This window comes from Heloderma suspectum, chromosome 1 (genome assembly GCF_057233095.1).
Source record: "Heloderma suspectum isolate Gila_16-S chromosome 1, 16-S_ref, whole genome shotgun sequence".
NCBI lineage: Eukaryota > Metazoa > Chordata > Lepidosauria > Squamata > Helodermatidae > Heloderma > Heloderma suspectum.
In genome coordinates, this window is record NC_139458.1 from 396,038,731 (window position 1) to 396,058,229 (window position 19,499).

Here is a 19,499-nt window from a genome sequence, read left to right on the forward strand (position 1 = left end):
GCTTCCTGTTGCGCCGAAAAGTTCAAGCCCAACACGCCCGCGCGCACACACACGCTCTTCCAGAGCTGTGGCTGGTAGGATCGGGCTGGAAAAATACCGGCACTCTGTTATTTATCTACCGGGGAAGCACACTGAACAGTGCCGTAGAAATGGGCTATTGGAAGAACCATCTGAGCCCGTTTCCTCACCTGGATACCTTTTGGCTCCTTTGGAAGTGGCAAGCAATAAAGTAGACTAGCACTCCCCACTGTTAGGAAAAGCTTTGGTTTCAATTCCCCTACCCCTTACTGCACTTTTAGACTACAGTCTAACAGCAGAGTAACTTACATTGCTAGGTATTTTAGAATTCATTATGTTTTTTAATTTATTTTTTTTGTGACACATACCGCTAAATATAATAAAATGCCTCAGTGGTTCACAAATATTAAAACCACATTTTAAATACAATATTAAAAACAGAATTGTTATGCCTTTCACCACCATCACTGTTTAAAGGCCCTTTTTCAGACAAGGCTGTGTGTCAGCACAAGATGGGGTCAAGATGGCTGTACAGGGATCTGAGCACCTATCAGAGGGCCACATCAATTTTCCAGGTCCACCAACATTGGACCATGCTGCCTTTCCAGCTGTTTTTGTATTGACAAGCAAGGTGAAGGGCAAGGCCTATGCCTTCTTAGGGCATCTCTACACCAGCCTAAAATCCTGCATTTAAAATGGGGTTCTGCTTCCATTTTAAATGCAGGATCACGACTCCCTTTTTCACGTGCTTCCTTTTCCCCTACCCCTTCCCGCTCCTTCTCCCCTGTAGCTGAAGTCTTCCATTATCTTTCAGTGATCTCCCTCCTCTTCTTGCCGCTTTTACTCTTGACAGAGGGAACTGAAGCGGAACACAGCGGGGTAATATGATAGCTCATTATCTGCAATCTTCTGTTTAAAAATGGAACAAAGGGCATTTAAGTGCAAGAGATGCCTGGGATGATCACTGTAAACAGCCCGCAAACTTCCTTGAAGGATCAATCTCAATTGCAGTTTTAAAAGCCAGGTGTAAAGAAGCCCTTAGACTGGACAGCTAGAGCCTCTTCAGATACATGGAACGTTATCCTCAGTTGGGAAATTATTTATGTAGTTAACACATCCGGTTGCACATAAGAGAAACTTGTAGTAAACAGTAGGGCCAAATGCCCATGAAATACATGTAATGCAGTCTGTAACACTTCTTGCATTTCATTGCCTTTTGATCCTACTATTTACCATCTCCCCCTTCTATAGACATATGTGTATATAGCACACATATATGTATGTGTATATGGTAGTCCATTGAGGCTGACACTTAATGTCTCAGATGGAGTGGGGGCTTACAAATGTTTACTCCCCCTTCCCCCAAACCCTGTTAATCTTTAAGCTAACCTGTGGATCTCCAGATATCTGTGGATCTACAACTCCCATCAGCCCTGACTAGTGGCCATGTGGGCTGGATGCTGAAGGAGCTGGGAGTCCAACAACATCCGAAGGACCACAGGTTCTCCACCCTTGCTTTAAAGGTGTCACAAGATTCTTGTTTTGCTTCTCTCTGCACACACCGAAACAGATTAGCACAGCTACCCTTCTGGAAATACTGAGAAATTTCAAAATTCTGCTGCTAGAATTCAGCAGCCCTCTGTGAATAATTCTCAACTGCTTTAATTTGTTCTCCAGGCAAGTTTTGCGTTCCCCCTCCTTCCAGACAAGGATACTAGAAAAAGATGATACACAGGGTACTGTCATTACGGCCAAATTAAACCCAGCATTAATGACACAAACACAAATACACATCCATTCCAAAGTTTAGCAAAAATGCAGCAACTTGACCTATTTAACGGTGTTTAGTCAGCATGGCCTATCACAATTTTGTCCAACCTGGTGTCCACCACATGTGCTGGACCACAACTCCCATAATCCCCAGCCAACTATGAGAATTGTAGATGCACACTTTTCGTAATGCACATAGCAGTCTGGGGACACCAGAGCAGCTTTTCCCATCAGCTGCTATTTCTGTAACAAACAAAAAATGTCGCAGTCACATAATTAACATCAAGTGTAAATTGGCCCTCTGACAGAAAAGGGAAGGGAGAGGGGTGTGTATTAAGTCCTGCTTCAACATGAGGTCTGGAAACTTCAATTTTTAAAAGGGTCGCAGAACTACTCAGAATTTGGTACTTTTGATGCAGAGAGTGTGCAGATTTCAAGAATTATTGCTTCTCCAAACTCCCAGAACAAAAGAAATTAAGATCAGTTTTTGAAATATAAAGCTACCAGTACTTCAATAAACATTTCACTTGGTAAGGAGAAAATAAGTTTTATGAGAAATCCACACCACCACCTCCTTCAATTTACTATTGCATGCTATTTCCTCTTTAGTTCAATATCTTGCTGACAGGAATTCATTAATAAGCTTATCCTGTTTTCATTGGATATAGCTATTAAAGCAATTCACCAAGTCATTAAGTATTATCCCATGCCTCACTGTGCAAGCACTGTTAGAACTGTTCTTTTAATTACCAAGATATTAGGAATTACACACATCTTTCCCAGCAGGAGCTGTCACACAGAATCTCATCTTACTCTTCCCTCCACCCCCGACCCCACCTCTCCCTTCCCAAGCCTTTCACTCTTCTATCTCAGTTTTTATTACTGTGTAGAAAATACACATCCATTCCAAAGTTTAGCAAAAATGCAGCAACTTGACCTATTTAACGGTATTTAGTCAGCATGGCCTATCACAATTTTGTCCAACCTGGTGTCCACCACATGTGCTGGACCACAACTCCCATAATCCCCAGCCAACTATGGGAATTGTAGACCAGGCTATCTGGAGGGCACCAGGTTGGGGAAGAATGGTCTATAATTTAAGTGAGAGAAGGAAAGATCTATACCTGGAATTATGTTTTCTGGCTAGCTCTGCTGTTTAACAATCGAAGTCCTTTCACCCAGCCTTCTATGTGTCACATTTGTAGCAGTGACCTGGTTCACATGTAATGACAACCCAGAGTATGGGTTGTTGTTGAATCATGGGTTGTCATTACATGTGAACCTTGCACTATGGTTTAACTATGGGCTGCTAACTATGAACAAGTCAGAGTTCACAATCCAAAAACAGACCATGGGTTCTCTTCTTGGGTCGTTCGTGGTTAACAACCCATTGTTAAACCATAGTGCAGGGTATGCACATAACAACTGCCCATGTTTCTATGACAACCCATACTCAGGGTTGTTGTTACATGTGAGTCAGGAGTCAAGAAACATCCATGGCCATAATACTGCCTGCTGGAAGAGCAACAAAACACTGAGGCAGAACCTTGTAGGTCCTCCAGACAGGGCATCTCTTGCCTAGACTGCTGCAATCTCTTCCTTTCTGGTCTTCCATTGTCTCACCTTTGTCTTCTCACTTAAACCCTGCACTCTGCTGCTAAAGCCATTCACTGCTCATCAGTCTGATCCACGAAACTCATTAAATCTCAAGACTGGCTTCCTGTCCTCTCCTAGATCCAGTACAAGCTCCTGGTCCCTCAAACCCCTCCTTTGCTCCACCGTATCTCATATCCCAGTATGTCCCTGCCTGTGACCTTTGATCCTCCAGCGCCACCAACTTCAGCCATCTGAGTGACTCCTGCTCCAAGTCTCCACCCTTTTTCCCTTGCTGCCTGGTATGCTTGAAACAGCCTCCCACCTCTTTTTCCTGCAAAACCCATCTTTTTCATAAAGCCTTTGGCTCAACCCCCTTGTTCCCGTGCATTACTGCAGAGGTGGCACCTGGCACCCTCCAGACGCTGGTGAATGACAACTTCCATCAGCCCCAGCCAGCATGACCAATAGTCAGGGATTATATACATCTGGAGGGCACTGGATTGCCTACCCCTGCCCTACTGCAACCAATCTTGTAACCAAACCGAAGCACATATAATTAAAATTGTTGCATATTCTTTGTTCACCCCTGCCTTCTGTGTCATATCTTAGACTGCGAGCTACTTGGGGCAGGGGCCGGTTTTCCTTTACTCTGTAAAGCCCTAGGCACACTGATTGTTGCAAATAAATAAAAGCCTACTTAGGCTGCAACTGTTTATGTAAAAGCAGAGCAAGTGTCAAATTCACATTGCTTCAGAAGTAAATCCCACCAAAAACATTGTTTCTACGAAATCCAGAAGACATTTTCAGGAGAAAAATTCAAACCATTTTATGGTAAAGTCTTTCTAAGGATTCAGATTGCTTAGACTGCTCAAGTTCTATGGTTTTATTTTCCAGTGAAATTGAATGTGGGACCTTGTGCCAAGTGCCTCTGTTCACCTTTACCTTGTTTTACCCCTATTATTTAAGCAGTGGCTAATACCCTTCTACTATATGTGTACAGTTTCACTGTGGTTACACGTTTTTCTGTGGGACTTACCACCAGTGCTCACTTCAAGATGTTGTGACAGTTGTATAGTCACAAGTACAGGGTGAATTAAAAAAATCTAAATAATATTGCATTTAAAAATGGAGACTTACCATTATTGGACTTACCTATAAAATTCTACTACCCACACCACCAACAAAAGCTTTAAAACTAAGGTATCCTCTCCCCCTGCTCCCATTATTTTGCATGGCTGTGCAGTCATAGAATCATAGAATAGTAGGGTTGGAAGGGGCCTACAAGACCACTGAAACCAACCCCCTGCTCAATGCAGGAATCTAAGTCAAAGCATCCCTGACAGCTGGCTGTCCAGCCTCGTCTTGAATGCTTCCAGTGTCGGAGAGCCCACCACCTCCCTAAGGAATTGGTTCCATTGTCGTATTGCTCTAACAGTCAGGAAGTTTTTCCTGAAGTTCAGTCAGAATCTGGCTTCCTGTAACTTGAGGCCATTATTCCGTGTCCTGCACTCTGAGATAATCAAGAAGAGATCCTGGCCTTCCTCTCTTCCTCAACCTTTCAAGTACTTGAACAGCACTATCATGTCTCCCCTAAGTCTTCTCAAGGCTAAACATGCCCAAGTTCTTTCATTCTCTCCTCATAGGGCTTTGTTTCCAGTCCCCTGATCATCTTCGCTGCCCTCCTCTGAACCCTCTCCAGTTTGTCTGCATCCTTCTTAAAAGTGTGGTGCCCAGAACTGGACACAGTACTCCAGATGAGGCCTAACCAGTGCTGAGTAGAGGGGAACTAGTACTTCCCGGGATTTGGAAGCTATGCTTCTATTAATGCAGCCCAAAAGAGCATTGGCCTTTTTTGCAGCCACATCACATTGTTGGCTCATATTCAGCTCGTGATCGACAACAATTCCAAGATCCTTCTCGCTTGTAGTGTTGTTGAGCCATGTATCCCCCATCTTGTAACTGTGCATTTGGTTTCTTTTTCCTAGGTGCAGAACTTGGCATTTATCCCTATGAAATGTCATTCTGTTGTTTTCTGCCCAGTACTCCAGTCTATCAAAGTCACTTTGGATTTTGTTTCTGTCTTCCAAAGTATTAGCTAGCCCACCCAATTTTGGGTGATCTGCAAAAGTGATAAGCATTCCCTGCACCTTCTCAACCAAGTCATTAATAAAAATGTTGAAGAGCACTGGGCCCAGGCCTGAGCCCTGCAGTACCCCACTCATTACCTCTCCCCAGTTTGAGAAGGTCCCATTGATAAGCACTCTTTGAGTCTGATTCTGTAGCCAACTGTGGATCCACCTGACAGTTATTTAATCTAGCCCACTTTTAGCTAATTTGCTAGTCGGGATATCATGGGGCATTTTGTCGAAAGCTTTGCTGAAGTCGAGGTATATGATGTCCACAGCATTCCCACAGTCCACAAAGGAGGTTACCTGATCCAAAAATGAGATCAGATTCGTCTGGCAGGATTTGTTCTTGACAAATCCATGTTGGCTTCGAGTAATCACTGCATTGTTTTCAAGGAGATTACAGATTGATTGCTTTATAATCTGCTCCAGAATTTTCCCAGGGACTGATGTCAGACTGACTGGTCTGTAGTTCCTAGGTTCCTCCTTTTTGCCCTTTTTGAAGATAGGGACATTAACCCTCCTCCAGTCATCTGGCCCTTCACCCATCCTACATGATTTTTCAAAGAAAATAGACAGTGGTTCTGAGAGTTCTTCTGCCAGTTCCTTTATTACTCTACAATGCAGTTCATCTGGCCCTGGTGATTTGAACTCATTCAAAATAATTAGGTGTTCCTTGATCATATATGCCTATCAATCTCAAGCTGCAATCCTGCCCCTTCAGCCTGTACTTTTGCCTTTGCCAGGGGAGTCATAGACCCTCTTTTGGGAGAAGACTGAGCCCAAGTAGGAATTGAGCACTTCTGCCTTTTCCTTGTCATCTGTTATCATTTTACCATCCTTATTTAATAGTTGAACCACCATTTCTTTCCTCTCTTTTATTATGCACGTATTTTTGTTGCTTTTAGCAGCCCTCGCTAACCTCAGCTCGTTCTCAGCTGTAGCCTTCCTGACGCCATCCCTCCAATTCTGTGCTACCTGCCTGTACTCTTCCGTTGTAGCTTGACCTTCCTTCCACTTCTTATATGTGTCCTTTTTTGTTTTCATGTCATCTCTAAGATTTTTGTGAAGCTACGTTGGCTTCTTCTGTTGTCTTCCACCTTTTTTTCTTGTTGAATTGTTTGTAACTATGCCTTTAGAATTTCCTTTTTAAAAACTCCCACCCATCTTGGACTCCTTTTCTCACTTGCCATGGGAGCTTACTTATCATTATTCTGCGTTTATTAAAATTGGCTTTCCTAAAATCTAGGGTACATGTTTGGCTACACTCGGCTTTTGCTTCCTTTAGAACCAAGAGCTCAAGTATAAATAACATGGTTGCTTTCCCCCAGAGTTCCTGTAACTGCTGCTTTATCCACTAAGTCATCTCTGTTGGTTAGGATCAAGTCAAGGATAGTTGATCCTCTAGTTCCTTCCTCCACTGTCTGCAGGAGGAAGTTATCATTACCACAAGTCAGGAATTTATTGGAGGGGCCATGTTTTGCAGAACTTGTCTCCCAACAAATATTGGGGAAATTGAAGTCCCCTATTACTACATCTTGCTTCCTTGAAACATCGGCAATTTGCTTTTCAAGTTTCATCCTCATCTTCGCGATTGGGTGGCCAGTAGTAGACTCTGTCATTTTCCTTGTATTCTTTGCTCCATTTATTTTAACCCAGATGCTCTCAATGGGGCTACCAAGCTCATCCTCCTGTATTTCTGTGCAGAGATATTTTTAAGATATAGTACAACCCCACCTCCCTTTCTGTTCCTTCTGTTCTTTTTGAACAAGTTATATCCCTCAAATTGCTGTATTCCAGTTATGGCAGTCATCCCACCAAGTCTCAGTTAGACCTATCAAGTCATAATTTCCCTCCTGTATTAAGAGTTCAAACTAGTTCTGTTTGTTTCCCATACTCTGGGCATTAGTATATAGACATCGAAGACCATGTGTTTTATAGTCTGGCTTTCTTCCTACATGTTTTTGAAGACTACTCTTGGGTGTTCTCTCCGTTGTGGTGCATGAGCCTTCGTCCACTGTTACCCCCAAATTTATGTCTCCCTCCCCCGTAGGATTCAGTTTAAAGCCCTCCTGATAAAGTTCTTCATGCTGTGGCCAAACACATTCTTCCCAGCCTTTGTGAGGTGCAACCCATCCCTTGCCAACAGCCCATCTTCCAGGAAGTATAACCCATGGTCCCAGAATCCAAATCTCTCACATCGGCACTACCTTCGTAGCCAGTCATTCACCCAGAGTATTTTTCTTTCCCTTTCTATTCCTCTTCTAACTACTGGAAGGATGAATGAGAAAACTATCTGGGCCCCAAAGTTCTTGAGTTTCCTTCCAAAAGCTTCAAAGTCTGACGTGATTTCTTTATACCTCCGCTTGGCGGTATCATTTGTTCCCACATGGATGAGAAGAAAGGGATACCTGTCAGTGGGCTTTATGAGTGTAGGCAACCCTGCAGTCACGTCTCTAATCCATCCCCCTGGGAGACAGCATACCTGGTGAGTCCATGGGTCTTTGCAACATACTTGGGTTTCAATCTCAGGCAGCAAGGAGTCTCCCACAACTACTACTCTTCTCTTCTTGTTGTAGGCCTTGGTTTCATTGCCTGTGCTTGACTGACCTTCAGCCTCTTGCTTGCTCTCATGCGGGGTCCCTTGTAATTCTTCCTCTGCAGGCAGTCCTCCAGTCTCATCCTCAAGTACCTGAAAGCAGTTCATAGTTACACTGCTTCCACTGGTGCAGAGTGGGTTCTAGTTCTTCTGCTCCTGTCACCCTTTTCTAAGGAATATCCTCTACTTCATTTTTCCTCGCCTCAGCATTTTCCTTTTCTGCTTCAATTTGCTGTTCCTCTTCTGTACTACGCTTTGCTGCTGTAGTTCCCCCATTCTGTCCAAGAACTCTTCGTGTCCTCTTATTCCCTGGAGGGTTGACACTTGACTTGCCGCTCCAGTCCTCTTACCTTTTCTTCCAACAGCATGATCAACTTGCACTTGTTGCAGGTGTAGGCCATGTTGATCTCAGGCAAGAAAACAAACATTGCACAGACTTTGCAGGTCACCACCACTGGAGAGTCTTTCCTTCCATAGTCTCTATTCTGTTTACGTTTCTAGCTTTCTGTTTGTACTGGGATAGCCGGTGCTTTGTCCTCTATTCACTGGAGGTTAACAACAGAGTCCCACTGCTATGAAAGCGTGTGTTACAAGAAAATTAAAAAAATTGTTGCCCCCCCGACCTCCCCTGCTGAACTCCTGTTTGGTCTCCCTGTTTGTTCACTCTGATTGCTCGCTCTCTAGGATCTTGCTTGCTTGTATAACCCCTAGCCCCTTCATGGATCACTGCCTTGTTGTGGCGAAGGGGCTTGCGTAACTCAGTGAAGCCATAAGCTATGCCGTGCAGGGCCACCCAAGACGGACAGGTCATGGCAGAGAGTTCTGACAAAATGTGGTCCACTGGAGAAGGAAATGGCAACCCACTCCAGTATTCTTGCCAAGAAAACCCCATGGAACGTATCACAAGGCTAAAATGGCAAAAGGAGAAGGGGACGGCAGAGGATGAGATGGCTAGATAGCATCACGGATGCAATGAATATGAACTTGAGCACGCTCCGGGAGAGAGCGCAGGACAGGAAGGCCTGGCGTGCTATGGTCCATGGGGTCACGAAGAGTCGGACACGACTGAACGACTGAACAACAACAACAACAACAACAACAATAACCCCTAGACCAGCTGGGGAAGCTTCCTCTGCTCTGCTCAGCTAGGAGACAGGAAACAGACTGAAACTTCCTGCCCACATAGCTGCTAGGAGTACTCAGGCCACGCCCCTTCAATTCAATTGGAGCTCTCAGGAGCACATGGTGAGCACACAGGCATCTCAGAATGGAAAGTCCCCGGGGCTCACTCCAGCCCACTCGCCACTTTGCCTTTGTCTCCTCTTCCACTGCAACTCCCCTGCCAAACGCCTGTTTGTTCTCCCTGTTTGCTCACTCTGATCGCTCGCTCTCTGGGAGCTTGCAGTCTTTACGTTCTACCTTAACAATGTATTAGAAGAAAAGAAACAGCTGTTATCAAGCCCATACATTTGGTTTGAAAAAGCTGGAGACAAACTATGGGTTGTAACTTTTTTTCGGAGAACTGAACATGAGAAGGCCCATCACTTGTGGCACCTATGTTTGTTTCATTGCAGACTCAGGTTTGCAGGCTTTTATAGTGCTTTAAATTTTAAGAAAACCCTGCAAAGCCAGTTTGATCACACTTGACAGACAGTATGATAAAAAAATGAACCTCCTGTGAAAGGCATGTCCCCCATACATACTGTAGAGGTATTAAGACAGAGCCAGTGTAGTATAGTAGTTAGTGTTGGACAAGGTTTAGGAAGATTCGAGTTTGAATCCTCACTCAGCCATAAAGTTCACATGATTACCAGTCACTATGTTTCAATCGGACTTAGCTCATGGGGCTGTTGTGAAGAATCATATATGCTACCCTAAACATCTTGGAGAAAGGGCAGAAGAGAACTGTAACACATAAAAATTCTTTTGGGGACTGAAATTAAATGGTATGGGCTACACTGCTTGTGAATAGGCAATGATAATTAGTTATGTCTTACAAATAATAGATTTCTCTTGATTTTTACTTGGTTATGCTTTTACATCTTTAAGCACTGTAAATTGTCCAGAACCTTAGGAACTGGGCAAACTAATACATACTCAATAATAACGCACCCAAGTTCATATCTGGAATTAATTCATGCAAGGGCCTGGGGTCATTAACACTCAATTACTTTCAGAAAGAAAACAAGAAAAACACACACATGGCATTTGAGCTGTTTCGATGTCACTACTTTGAAATAAAAGGAAAATACAAATCTAGAACATTCACAAATCTCTAGATTTCTCAATAACACAAAATGTGCAACAACCAACTCCGCTCTTCCTCTCATAACATTTTTCCACACACACCTTAAACCATTCAACTGGCAGAGTTAGATAAACAGCAAAAAGACAGAGTATGGTAGTATGAGAACTGTTCAAGTAAGTTTTTAATAGAGTGCACCAGTGAATGTGAATTAGGATGACTTGCATCAAAAAAATATTATTTTTTTAAAAGAACACCAGATAAAAAGGGGTACAGTTCTTTCTTGCCAAAACACCATCCTTTTTTCTAAGGCAACAATACACGTTCATTTCAGAACAGAACTGTTACAGAGAGAGAGAGCTACATCACAGTACAGTACAGCATGTCAAATCCATCTGTCAGAAAGCCATTCTCAAATGGCACACTTAGCTACACTTACAGCCTTCTAACTTTGCGTTACAGAGTTTACCACAGCTTTTTTTTGTATTTTGTTTTTAATAAAGTGACAATTTTGAATGACTTTTCTAATTTTTACAGGAGTGTGCAGATGGGGCCCATATGTTGAAGTTACAGTAATTACGACATTAAATAACATTGCACAACCAACCGCTATGATTAATTCAGTACAAAATAACAAATATTAAAATGTACCAAGTACTAGTGGTTTTACAGAGTTTATATCACTAATTATGAAGGAATTTTCTTCTTCTTCCATAGGCAAATGCCTACACACAGCTCCACATTACAGGTGTAATGATGTGGAATAAATACAAGAAAGTGGGCAAAATATTAAAAACACACACAAGATATATGGGAACAAAATTTGTACAATCACATAACTAATAATCTATTGTTATAAACAATGTATGCTTAGCTGTAAAGTATATGAAACTGCATGTACTCTTTGCGGGTGGGGGGAATATTCCAAAAACCAGTTAATTCCTGAGGTGGCATTTATTAGCTCTTACACTTGGTCAATGTTTCAGAATACCTTGTGCTATGAAACAGTCTCAACATACGAAGTTATATTTTCATAAAGTGGAATCTGAATTCTTTTGAAGGCAACAAACAATATTTCACACCATGATTAATGAATATGAACTGTACTTCTATTCTGTTGCTACACTTGACCATGGGGTCAGAAGAGCAAGATTTAAGTTTGCAAATACAACACAATCAAGATGTGATTTCTGTTCCCCAACACGTTTTAAGGGGCTAAACACACTCAAAACCCCTTTTTCCTCACTGTAAGTGCCAACACTGTAAACATGTTTGCATTTTTTTCAGTCAAACACTGTTCTATAAAGGAGGATAAGAGTGAAAGGGAAAGAGGAAGAATCCTGTGTACAACAAAAGCCAACCTATTTTTTTACTAATTCAATTGTTATATATGATTTGTTTTAAAATAACTAAAATTGTTCATGCTACAGTTGTGAAAACAATTTTTTGTGCATTTCTACTATGGACACCATTTTAAAAAAATGCATGATAGAGGTAAGAATTATAAAAACCACCAAAAAATGTAAATAATGACCAGGAAGAACTTTTCAACTCAAAGCAAACACTCTTCTGTGCTGATGTCTAGACAACTATACAAGATCTGTATTTAAGCCTTCTTATTATACAACTCTATGAACATAAAATGATCAGAATGCTCTATATACTTACCTGTACATGTGAACATAACTTCTCTAGCTACAGATTTTTCTTTTAATATAGGTCATACTGAATTAAATTTTACAATTCAGAATAACTATGTATAACCTTATTGCAATAGGGACAATTTCTACATGGGGAGTTTCACAGGCCAATCATGTTAGGCATAACCAGTACATTCAAAATGTAAGCTTGAATCTTCCCTGATCCCAGAAATGTCTTTGCTCTTTACAGCTTAAGCTCATTTGCTATTTTAGATGCAATGTTTTTAAAGGCAATAGAAGTCCCAGATATTCGCTTGAAGCGGACTCCGTTGAGCGATAGGCGTGGCAATTTACACACTTCCATCTCCCACTGAACAAGGCTATCCTGTCGTGCATCACCGTGAACACAGAAAAGTAGGAATCTCTCTTTTTGTTCATAGTCACAGTTGTTAGCATCTAACACTTTTCGAATCTCTCTCATCATATCATTTGGGTCCATGGAACTCGTGGTCTTCATACTCCAGGTAAACCTTAAAGACCGTGGCTTAGAATCTTTGCCATCCTCCTTTTCTCTGTCTTTTGGCTCCCCAGAAATGCTCCTGAAAAGGGAAATAGTATTTAAATACACAAACAAAGGAAATACATTTAACAGTTTTAAAATGCTTTAGGTTAAAACTTCCTCACTTAGAACAGATGTTGCTAAATACAGCTGCAAAAGGAGGCTCCTCAGCCATCAACTATTAGGCTTCTTGTAGAATTCACAACACACACCTCCAAAACATCTAAGGGTCACACAAAACAGAATGCAATGCATGCTGTAAAAAGCAGGGGAGAAAGGAAGCCACTCTGACATCCACAAAAAATATTATGTTCATACTTCTTTACAATGGGAGCTTATTTTGCCAATTTAACGTTGAAGATCTGGAAAGCAAGGGGAACAATCTTGGATGATTCTTGTCTAAAACACCTCACTCCGGACAATAATGTCTCAACATACAGAGTTAAGAATATCAACGCATCTTCAACAACCGGGTTGCTTGCTCCTACTGTGCAACTTAATGATCGATTCTTATTGCCTAATTTTTAAGAAGTCTACACTCAATGGACACAGATTCATGGGGAACGTTCCCCCCACCCTGCTATAAAAGAAAACACACCTATAGTGATTTAACTTGCAGAGATGCACTATTATATGCAGCAAGGTGTTCTTTTCCCATACCTATCACACTTTCTGTTCGAAGTAGAGTACTTGTATATTCAAACTGACAATCGACAGGGAATACACTACCTAATAACATAAATACTAAACAACCTTTTGGCCGTGTTTCCCCAGATTATTCTGTGATGTCATGGGAAAAGCAGGGGTCCATCCAATTCTATGTATGTTTACTCAGTATGAAGACTTACTCCCAAGTAAGTGTAGATATACTTGCAGGCCTAGTGAAGTATGCTCTTTGCATTACACATAGGGCCCCTTTCAGCTCCAACTTCATCAAACAATCATGGTTCTCAACTGTCCTCTGCTTATTGAGCATTATTCAGTGTGTTTTAGGCATCAGCTGATATCCTAAAGTACTATATGCATCTCTAGAAATTCTAGGATGTGGAGCAACAAGCAGTCAACTTGGGTGCAAAAGGAAGAACACTAACCTTTTATCACCACAAGATTTACTGCTTATACACAATATATCATGTAGATTATCTGGTATTGAGATCTCTCAGCCTGGACTGAAAAGACCCTGCACAGAGCTTCCGAGCCCCTACCCTTTGGGAAGCCATCCCACCCCTGCCCGGCCCAGGGCCACCTGGACAGCTACTCTCCAAACGGACAAACTTCAGGGAAGAGACTTTGCCAAGGAGCTGAAGTCAGATAAAAATCCAGAGGGAAAAATCACAGGGTGGTTTCAGAAGTACTTCTGTGCATTTCAGGGGCTTTGCGTATGTGACTAAAGGGCAGAAAAATAAGCTGTCATCTGACCTTAGCATCACATTTTCCACTATCTAACAGGTTAAGAGCTTTCTTGGTGGTGGTGGCAGTTGTGTGCATGCGTGTGTACATGTCAGGAATGGGGAACCCCTCTGGCCCATAGGCTTAATCTGGCCTACCAAGGTTCTTCATCCAGCTTGCAGAGCCTTCATGGATTCCTCCTGGGGGCAGGAATCCCCCGTTACCAGTGATCACAGATCAGAGATAACAGCAGGGGGATGTGGGCAGTGGGGGACCTGGCTGGTGCTGGGAGGAGCTGCCAGCAAAGTCTGTCCACACACTGCATGCCACTCCCATGGGGACTGGAGGTATACATACACCCAACCTTGAGACTGGGCAGTTTACATCTTTGCATTTCTACCAGATGCAAAGATTAAAGGAGGAATGACACACAAGTGCCATTTAATATTTTCCACAAACTAGATGAGAACCATTTTCTTTCCAACCTCCTTCATGTGCTTTGTTGCTACATGAGTGGCTACTGCTTACATGTGCTAAAAAGTGTGTCCAGTTCATGGCCTTTCCAACACACAAGGCAGGAAGAAGAGATACCAACATCTGAAGGCCTGAGAGCAATATTTGTCTATTTTATGTCTGTACACACATTCTTATTAACCCAAAAAGGACTTGCCTGAACATTAGTATTTTGTTTAGTATTTGGAAAAAGCAGACAGGTATGCCAGTTGTCCTTATTGGTTTGGATGACCAAGTAGTTGGCCTGCTTCTCAGAATTGTAATGTATGACTTTACTGCACAATAGAAGATAATGCCTGAATATCCAAATTTACAAAGGCATTTAAAGCTACGACCTTGCAAAGACTTAGAAGGCAGAAGTCCCCAGTGCAGACTACTGATGTCTAAGAACTTGCAAACTCATAGCTACTGATTGGGTTTGTTTGTTTACAAAGTTATTTAACTTAATGTATATTTAAAGGAGAAATGGGAAATTTAACTCAGACAGAATATTTTAAGAAGACAAGTTCTTTAGAGATTCCTCTGTTTAACATATGAGTTTAAAGCCTTCAGAATCATGAAACTTGGAACACAAAGGGACCTAGCAGCGAAGTATTAATAGTGGCTCCTCACCTTGAGGTGTCAGTTCTGCCACTGGCTTCGCCTTCACTTGGATCCCTCAAAACAAAGTTAAGGTCAAGATTTTAATAAATGAAGGTTAAAAAATGAATCAAGAAAACCTGTATCTAGAACAAAGTTAAAATTACTGTTTAGCAAATAGTCAGCATTAAATTGTCATTTACTGAGATTTTAATAATATTTTTTCACAGCTGCAGCCTACTTTTTCCTATGAAATCCCGATTTATTTTTACCCTGCTGGGTAGCTTCAGTTTTCCCACCCCTCCCCCGTACACTGTGACTAGCTAAAATAGCCATCCTCTGACACACTCGGAAGTCAGAACAGTGAGATACGTTGATTTTTGTTCCGTTCTGCCCCTGCTGTCGCCCCCCCCAAATACATATTAATAGCAAGAGCACCATCCACAAAGACCCAGTCCAGACAGCGGTTCTTACTCATAATGGCCTCAATCCAATAGCTTGCTTCATTATGGCCTTGACACTGCAGCCCATTTGGCAATTGTGCTATGTATATATTTATTTATAAACTCAGGCCTACAAGGAGCGCCTGAAAATAACGTATTACATTTCTGCCTCTGAACCTCCCCAGCTCCTATTTAAGAGCTCCGAGACACCACTTCTTAGCAGCATTTGCAGAATGCACAGCTCAGACTGAAGCCATCTTGGGACTGCCTCGGAAGAGACAAACCTAACAATACCTTCTTAAATTTGGTCTGATCAAAAGTCTGGTCAAGTGGGCACTGGACGTTTTCCAAAGAAGTATGTAACATTTGAGGGGGCTTCCTGAATACTGCACAGCACAAGTATATTGGTATGTATAGACACTATTACATTTACATCCAATACAAAGCAATATTCCATATCAACATATCTATGAACCATTTGTGTTGAATGATGCATCTTACCCTAGGCAAGACATATTTAGACAAGACTCATTATTAGCCCTTTAACCATTGTAAGTAACTATACAACAGCACTGTATATATCAAAACTGCATATCTTGCGACCGACCAAGCCAAATGCAGCACATCTGCCAGATGTTTGACAACAAACAATAGGCGAGCTCCCCCCAGCTTGAAATGGATTGGCTCCCCCACCCCTCCCCAAATCAAGAAACAGCTTGGCTTATTTCCAGCCAATCTGAATGGGATTGTACCCACCTCATGAGCTCCCAGGCCACCCTCCCTTTCTTTGTCATTAGCCCATGAGAAAATTGCATTTCCCAGGACTACTTGTGCCTGACTCATAGCATAGCACTGCATCAGGCACTAGTGGAAAAAACAGAAATCTTTCCTTTGGGTTTGCTGCTGCAGACAGAACACTAGCAGCAGCCAGGTAAGTGGAATGGAAAGGAGGGTTCTTCCCTAGCTTAGATTAAATTCAACACTAAAGAAGTGTGTGTGCGCGCACGCATGTGCGAGTGTGAGTGTGGGGGGAGAGACTGTGAGAGTGCACATGAGTGAGTCAGTGATGAGTGAGAGAGAAGGAATGCCCACCTTGTCTCAGACAGGAGCATTCTAAGCCCATAAAACCTGTATTTCCAAGCCGGGAAATGCAAGTCCTGCAACATCATTATTTACAACCATCTGTTCTTGCACTCCCAGACAGGCACTAAAAAAGGCATGTTTAACATGACCCAAGTGGGCTGCTGTAGATGGCTTGTGGACTGCTTTCAGCTTGGTGGATCACAAATTATGCAGGCCTGATCTATACAGAACATTCCATACACAAACCAGAACATTTTTTTAAAAATAGTACATTAATCCTTAGTGACATTAAATCATAAGTATGCCAAATTGCATGTTGTGACATAATATGCCTTATCACTGTATTTTTTAAAAGTTCTCCAGATCCTGTCCCGTATTTGTACACTGCAGAACATTTTATGTTGTTAGTAAAATATATTTATAAAACTACTGCATATAGAAAAAAAAGAGACAGGATTAACAAGTGTTGCAATCATGACTTGAAAGTTTAGATATAGTTATTAAGTGACACAGCACACATGATGCTATTTTCCAAGTGCTTGCATTCATGGGAAGCTTTAGAGTGCTATCCAGTGAGTTCTGCATAAACTGAGCATGGAAAGAATTTCAGAACTGAAAAGTGCCTTATTAGAAATCTATCATAGATAAGACCCACAGGAAAACAAAGTCAGTAGTAGAAGAACTCCCAACTGATTTTAGTGGAACAGACAACTGCCACACAAGGTTTTAAAACAAAATTCATACCTCTGGGTTTAGAAAATACTGTTTCAGAATGTCAAAATTACATCATGAAGATACTAGTTAATTAAAAGGAAAATTCACTGTTAGACTATTTTGGATACTGCTGATATAGCAGACATGTTTTGAAAATTCAGTCAGAAAAGTTTGATCTTGGATTTAAATTCTGCTCCTGGAAGAGTTTGTGTCACTGCCCCAGTGGTTTTAGCCTGAATGAATAACTGCATTTACATGGACTGCACCTCAGAAGATGAAACATACTTCCATTCCATTTAGATCAGCCTACCACAACCTGGTACCCTCTAGATACATTGGACTGAAACCCTCATCATTCCCAGCCAACATAGGAATGATGGGAGTTGCAGTCCAGCACATCTGGAGGGCACCAGGTTGGGGAAGGCTGTTTTAGATGTTGCCTATATGTGTTCCAGCAGGCACCATCTTAGAAGTGGGATTCCTCCTGTGTGTGAGATAAGGCAGAATGCGTCTTCTACAATGGTGCCTGCAATCCGTGGTTTTTAGAATTTTACTTACAGGAAAAAATTAACTTTTTAAAAACAAAAACAAATGCATTGCCTAATAATCAAGAGTATCTTGTTAGTTGACCAAAACGTTTTACATTGATTAACCAACTGACTAAGCACTGGAGCCAAAAAACATACATAGAAGACCTATGTATTATGGATTCTGTTTAGCAATCATGTTCGTAGGATTTATAAAAACAGATAGAAAAAACAGAGTTCTATGCAATATTCATTGAGGAATGGAAAGTACATGGGGATGCTGACTTTAAATCAGTAACTTTCATACAGTTCCTACATTTCTGAGACGTTAAACAAGAATTGCTAACAAACAGAAGCAAATGCTATTTTATGTAAGCTACATTGGATTGTGTCTGGAGAAGTGTGACCGTAAAGATGCTTGCGAGAGAGGATATCTCCCCCCACCCCCGCAAAAGCCACTCATGAGGCCAGAAGTCTCCCTCGAACAGTGTGGGATGGGGCATAGGGGTTGCACGGCAGAGGGGAATGGTCCAAAAGTGGGTGAAGGCACTTTGCATGAGTGTCCTACGCTTATACTTCTTTGGTTATAAGCCATGGTACTTTATCTTTCAAAACCATCATTTTTTAAAAAAAGACGAATGGGAAAATAAGTTAAAAAAAACTTGGGGCTGCTCCAAGACAACAGGAATTTCTTACACCAATCTCACTTCCATGTAGGAAATTGCACCTACTGACACTGTATCTGCTTGGCCACATTTATACATAGTGGGAAGCCCAGTATAGCAGCAGGTTTCCATAGCATAATCATGCCAACCCACAATCAGGTATATACCCCCCACACATGACTATATACATAGCTTCTTTCACAGAAGTGAAATCCATGTAGGAAACTAGTTGTGCCAGAATCAGCCTTTAGCGTTTTAAGTGCCAGCACGGCTATCAACATTTTCATATTCATCAGCCCAAACCCAAGATTTCTCATATCTGATTTCCACACCAAATGGTAGTATTCATTCAAAAAGCTTATGTTTCTTTCATGATGACATCAACAGAGAAAGCTACCATCATTGCTGTATCATGTAACTTGAATACACTTCGGCTTACGTGGGGCTCCCAAGCAATCACCCAGCCAGGTACTAGCTTGGGTGGGACCTGCTTAGTTTCAATAACATAGCCTCAATATTTCACCTTTCAGTGTGTTTGGAAATGAAAATAATGGATCGTACTAACCTGCGGACAAATTTAGAAGTTATTTTGCTTATAATGCCAGTTGATGTCCCCCTTCTCGTTTGCGCAAACGTGCCTGTTTCGTGTGATGGTGATGCAGGAGGCCCATTGTAAGTAGCGTTACGCCGCTCCCGTAGCTGCTCACCATGGAAAGTGCTTCGGCTTGAACTCCCCCGAGGAAAGCGGGTTCGGTCTGGAGTGGTAGTGCTAATACTGTGAGCAGATGGGGAAGCAGCAGGCGCTCTTTGAGTTGCACTGCTGGGAAGGCAGAAGAATGTTTGAAAGCAAGAGAGACGGAAAGAACCAAGTCAAGAGAAGCCATCGCTATCACAAGCGTTTTTCAAAGCTTCTTTTCCAGACTAAATTTGAGGTTTGTGCAGTTCTCAGTATATGCAGCCTGCCTCATATGCTTTTGGGATAATATGGATTATACATTTTAATATTGCCTAAGTCTACATAGAGCAATGGAAT

At 41.9% G+C, this 19,499-nt stretch overlaps 1 protein-coding gene across 8 annotated transcripts in view; it reads right to left on the reverse strand.

Annotated features, from left to right (window-relative positions):
* Positions 1–10,509: 10,509 nt before the first annotated feature.
* The window catches only part of MARK1 (microtubule affinity regulating kinase 1), an 85,556-nt gene continuing 76,566 nt past the window's right edge, over positions 10,510–19,499 (reverse strand). For 3 of the 8 annotated variants that reach the window (XR_014786926.1, XM_084828751.1, XM_084828753.1), the window contains exons 16-18: positions 19,032–19,283; positions 15,068–15,112; positions 10,510–12,593 (exon numbers count right to left, since the gene is read on the reverse strand). Coding sequence is in view for 7 of the 8 variants with exons in the window: in XM_084828751.1 (XP_084684877.1) it covers positions 12,239–12,593; positions 15,068–15,112; positions 19,032–19,283 (652 nt within the window). In the remaining variant the exon portion in view is untranslated. Of the gene's footprint in view, positions 12,594–15,067; positions 15,113–19,031; positions 19,287–19,499 lie in introns of all 8 variants that reach the window. The other 5 variants (XM_084828752.1, XM_084828757.1, XM_084828750.1 and 2 more) reach the window with 3 other exon arrangements.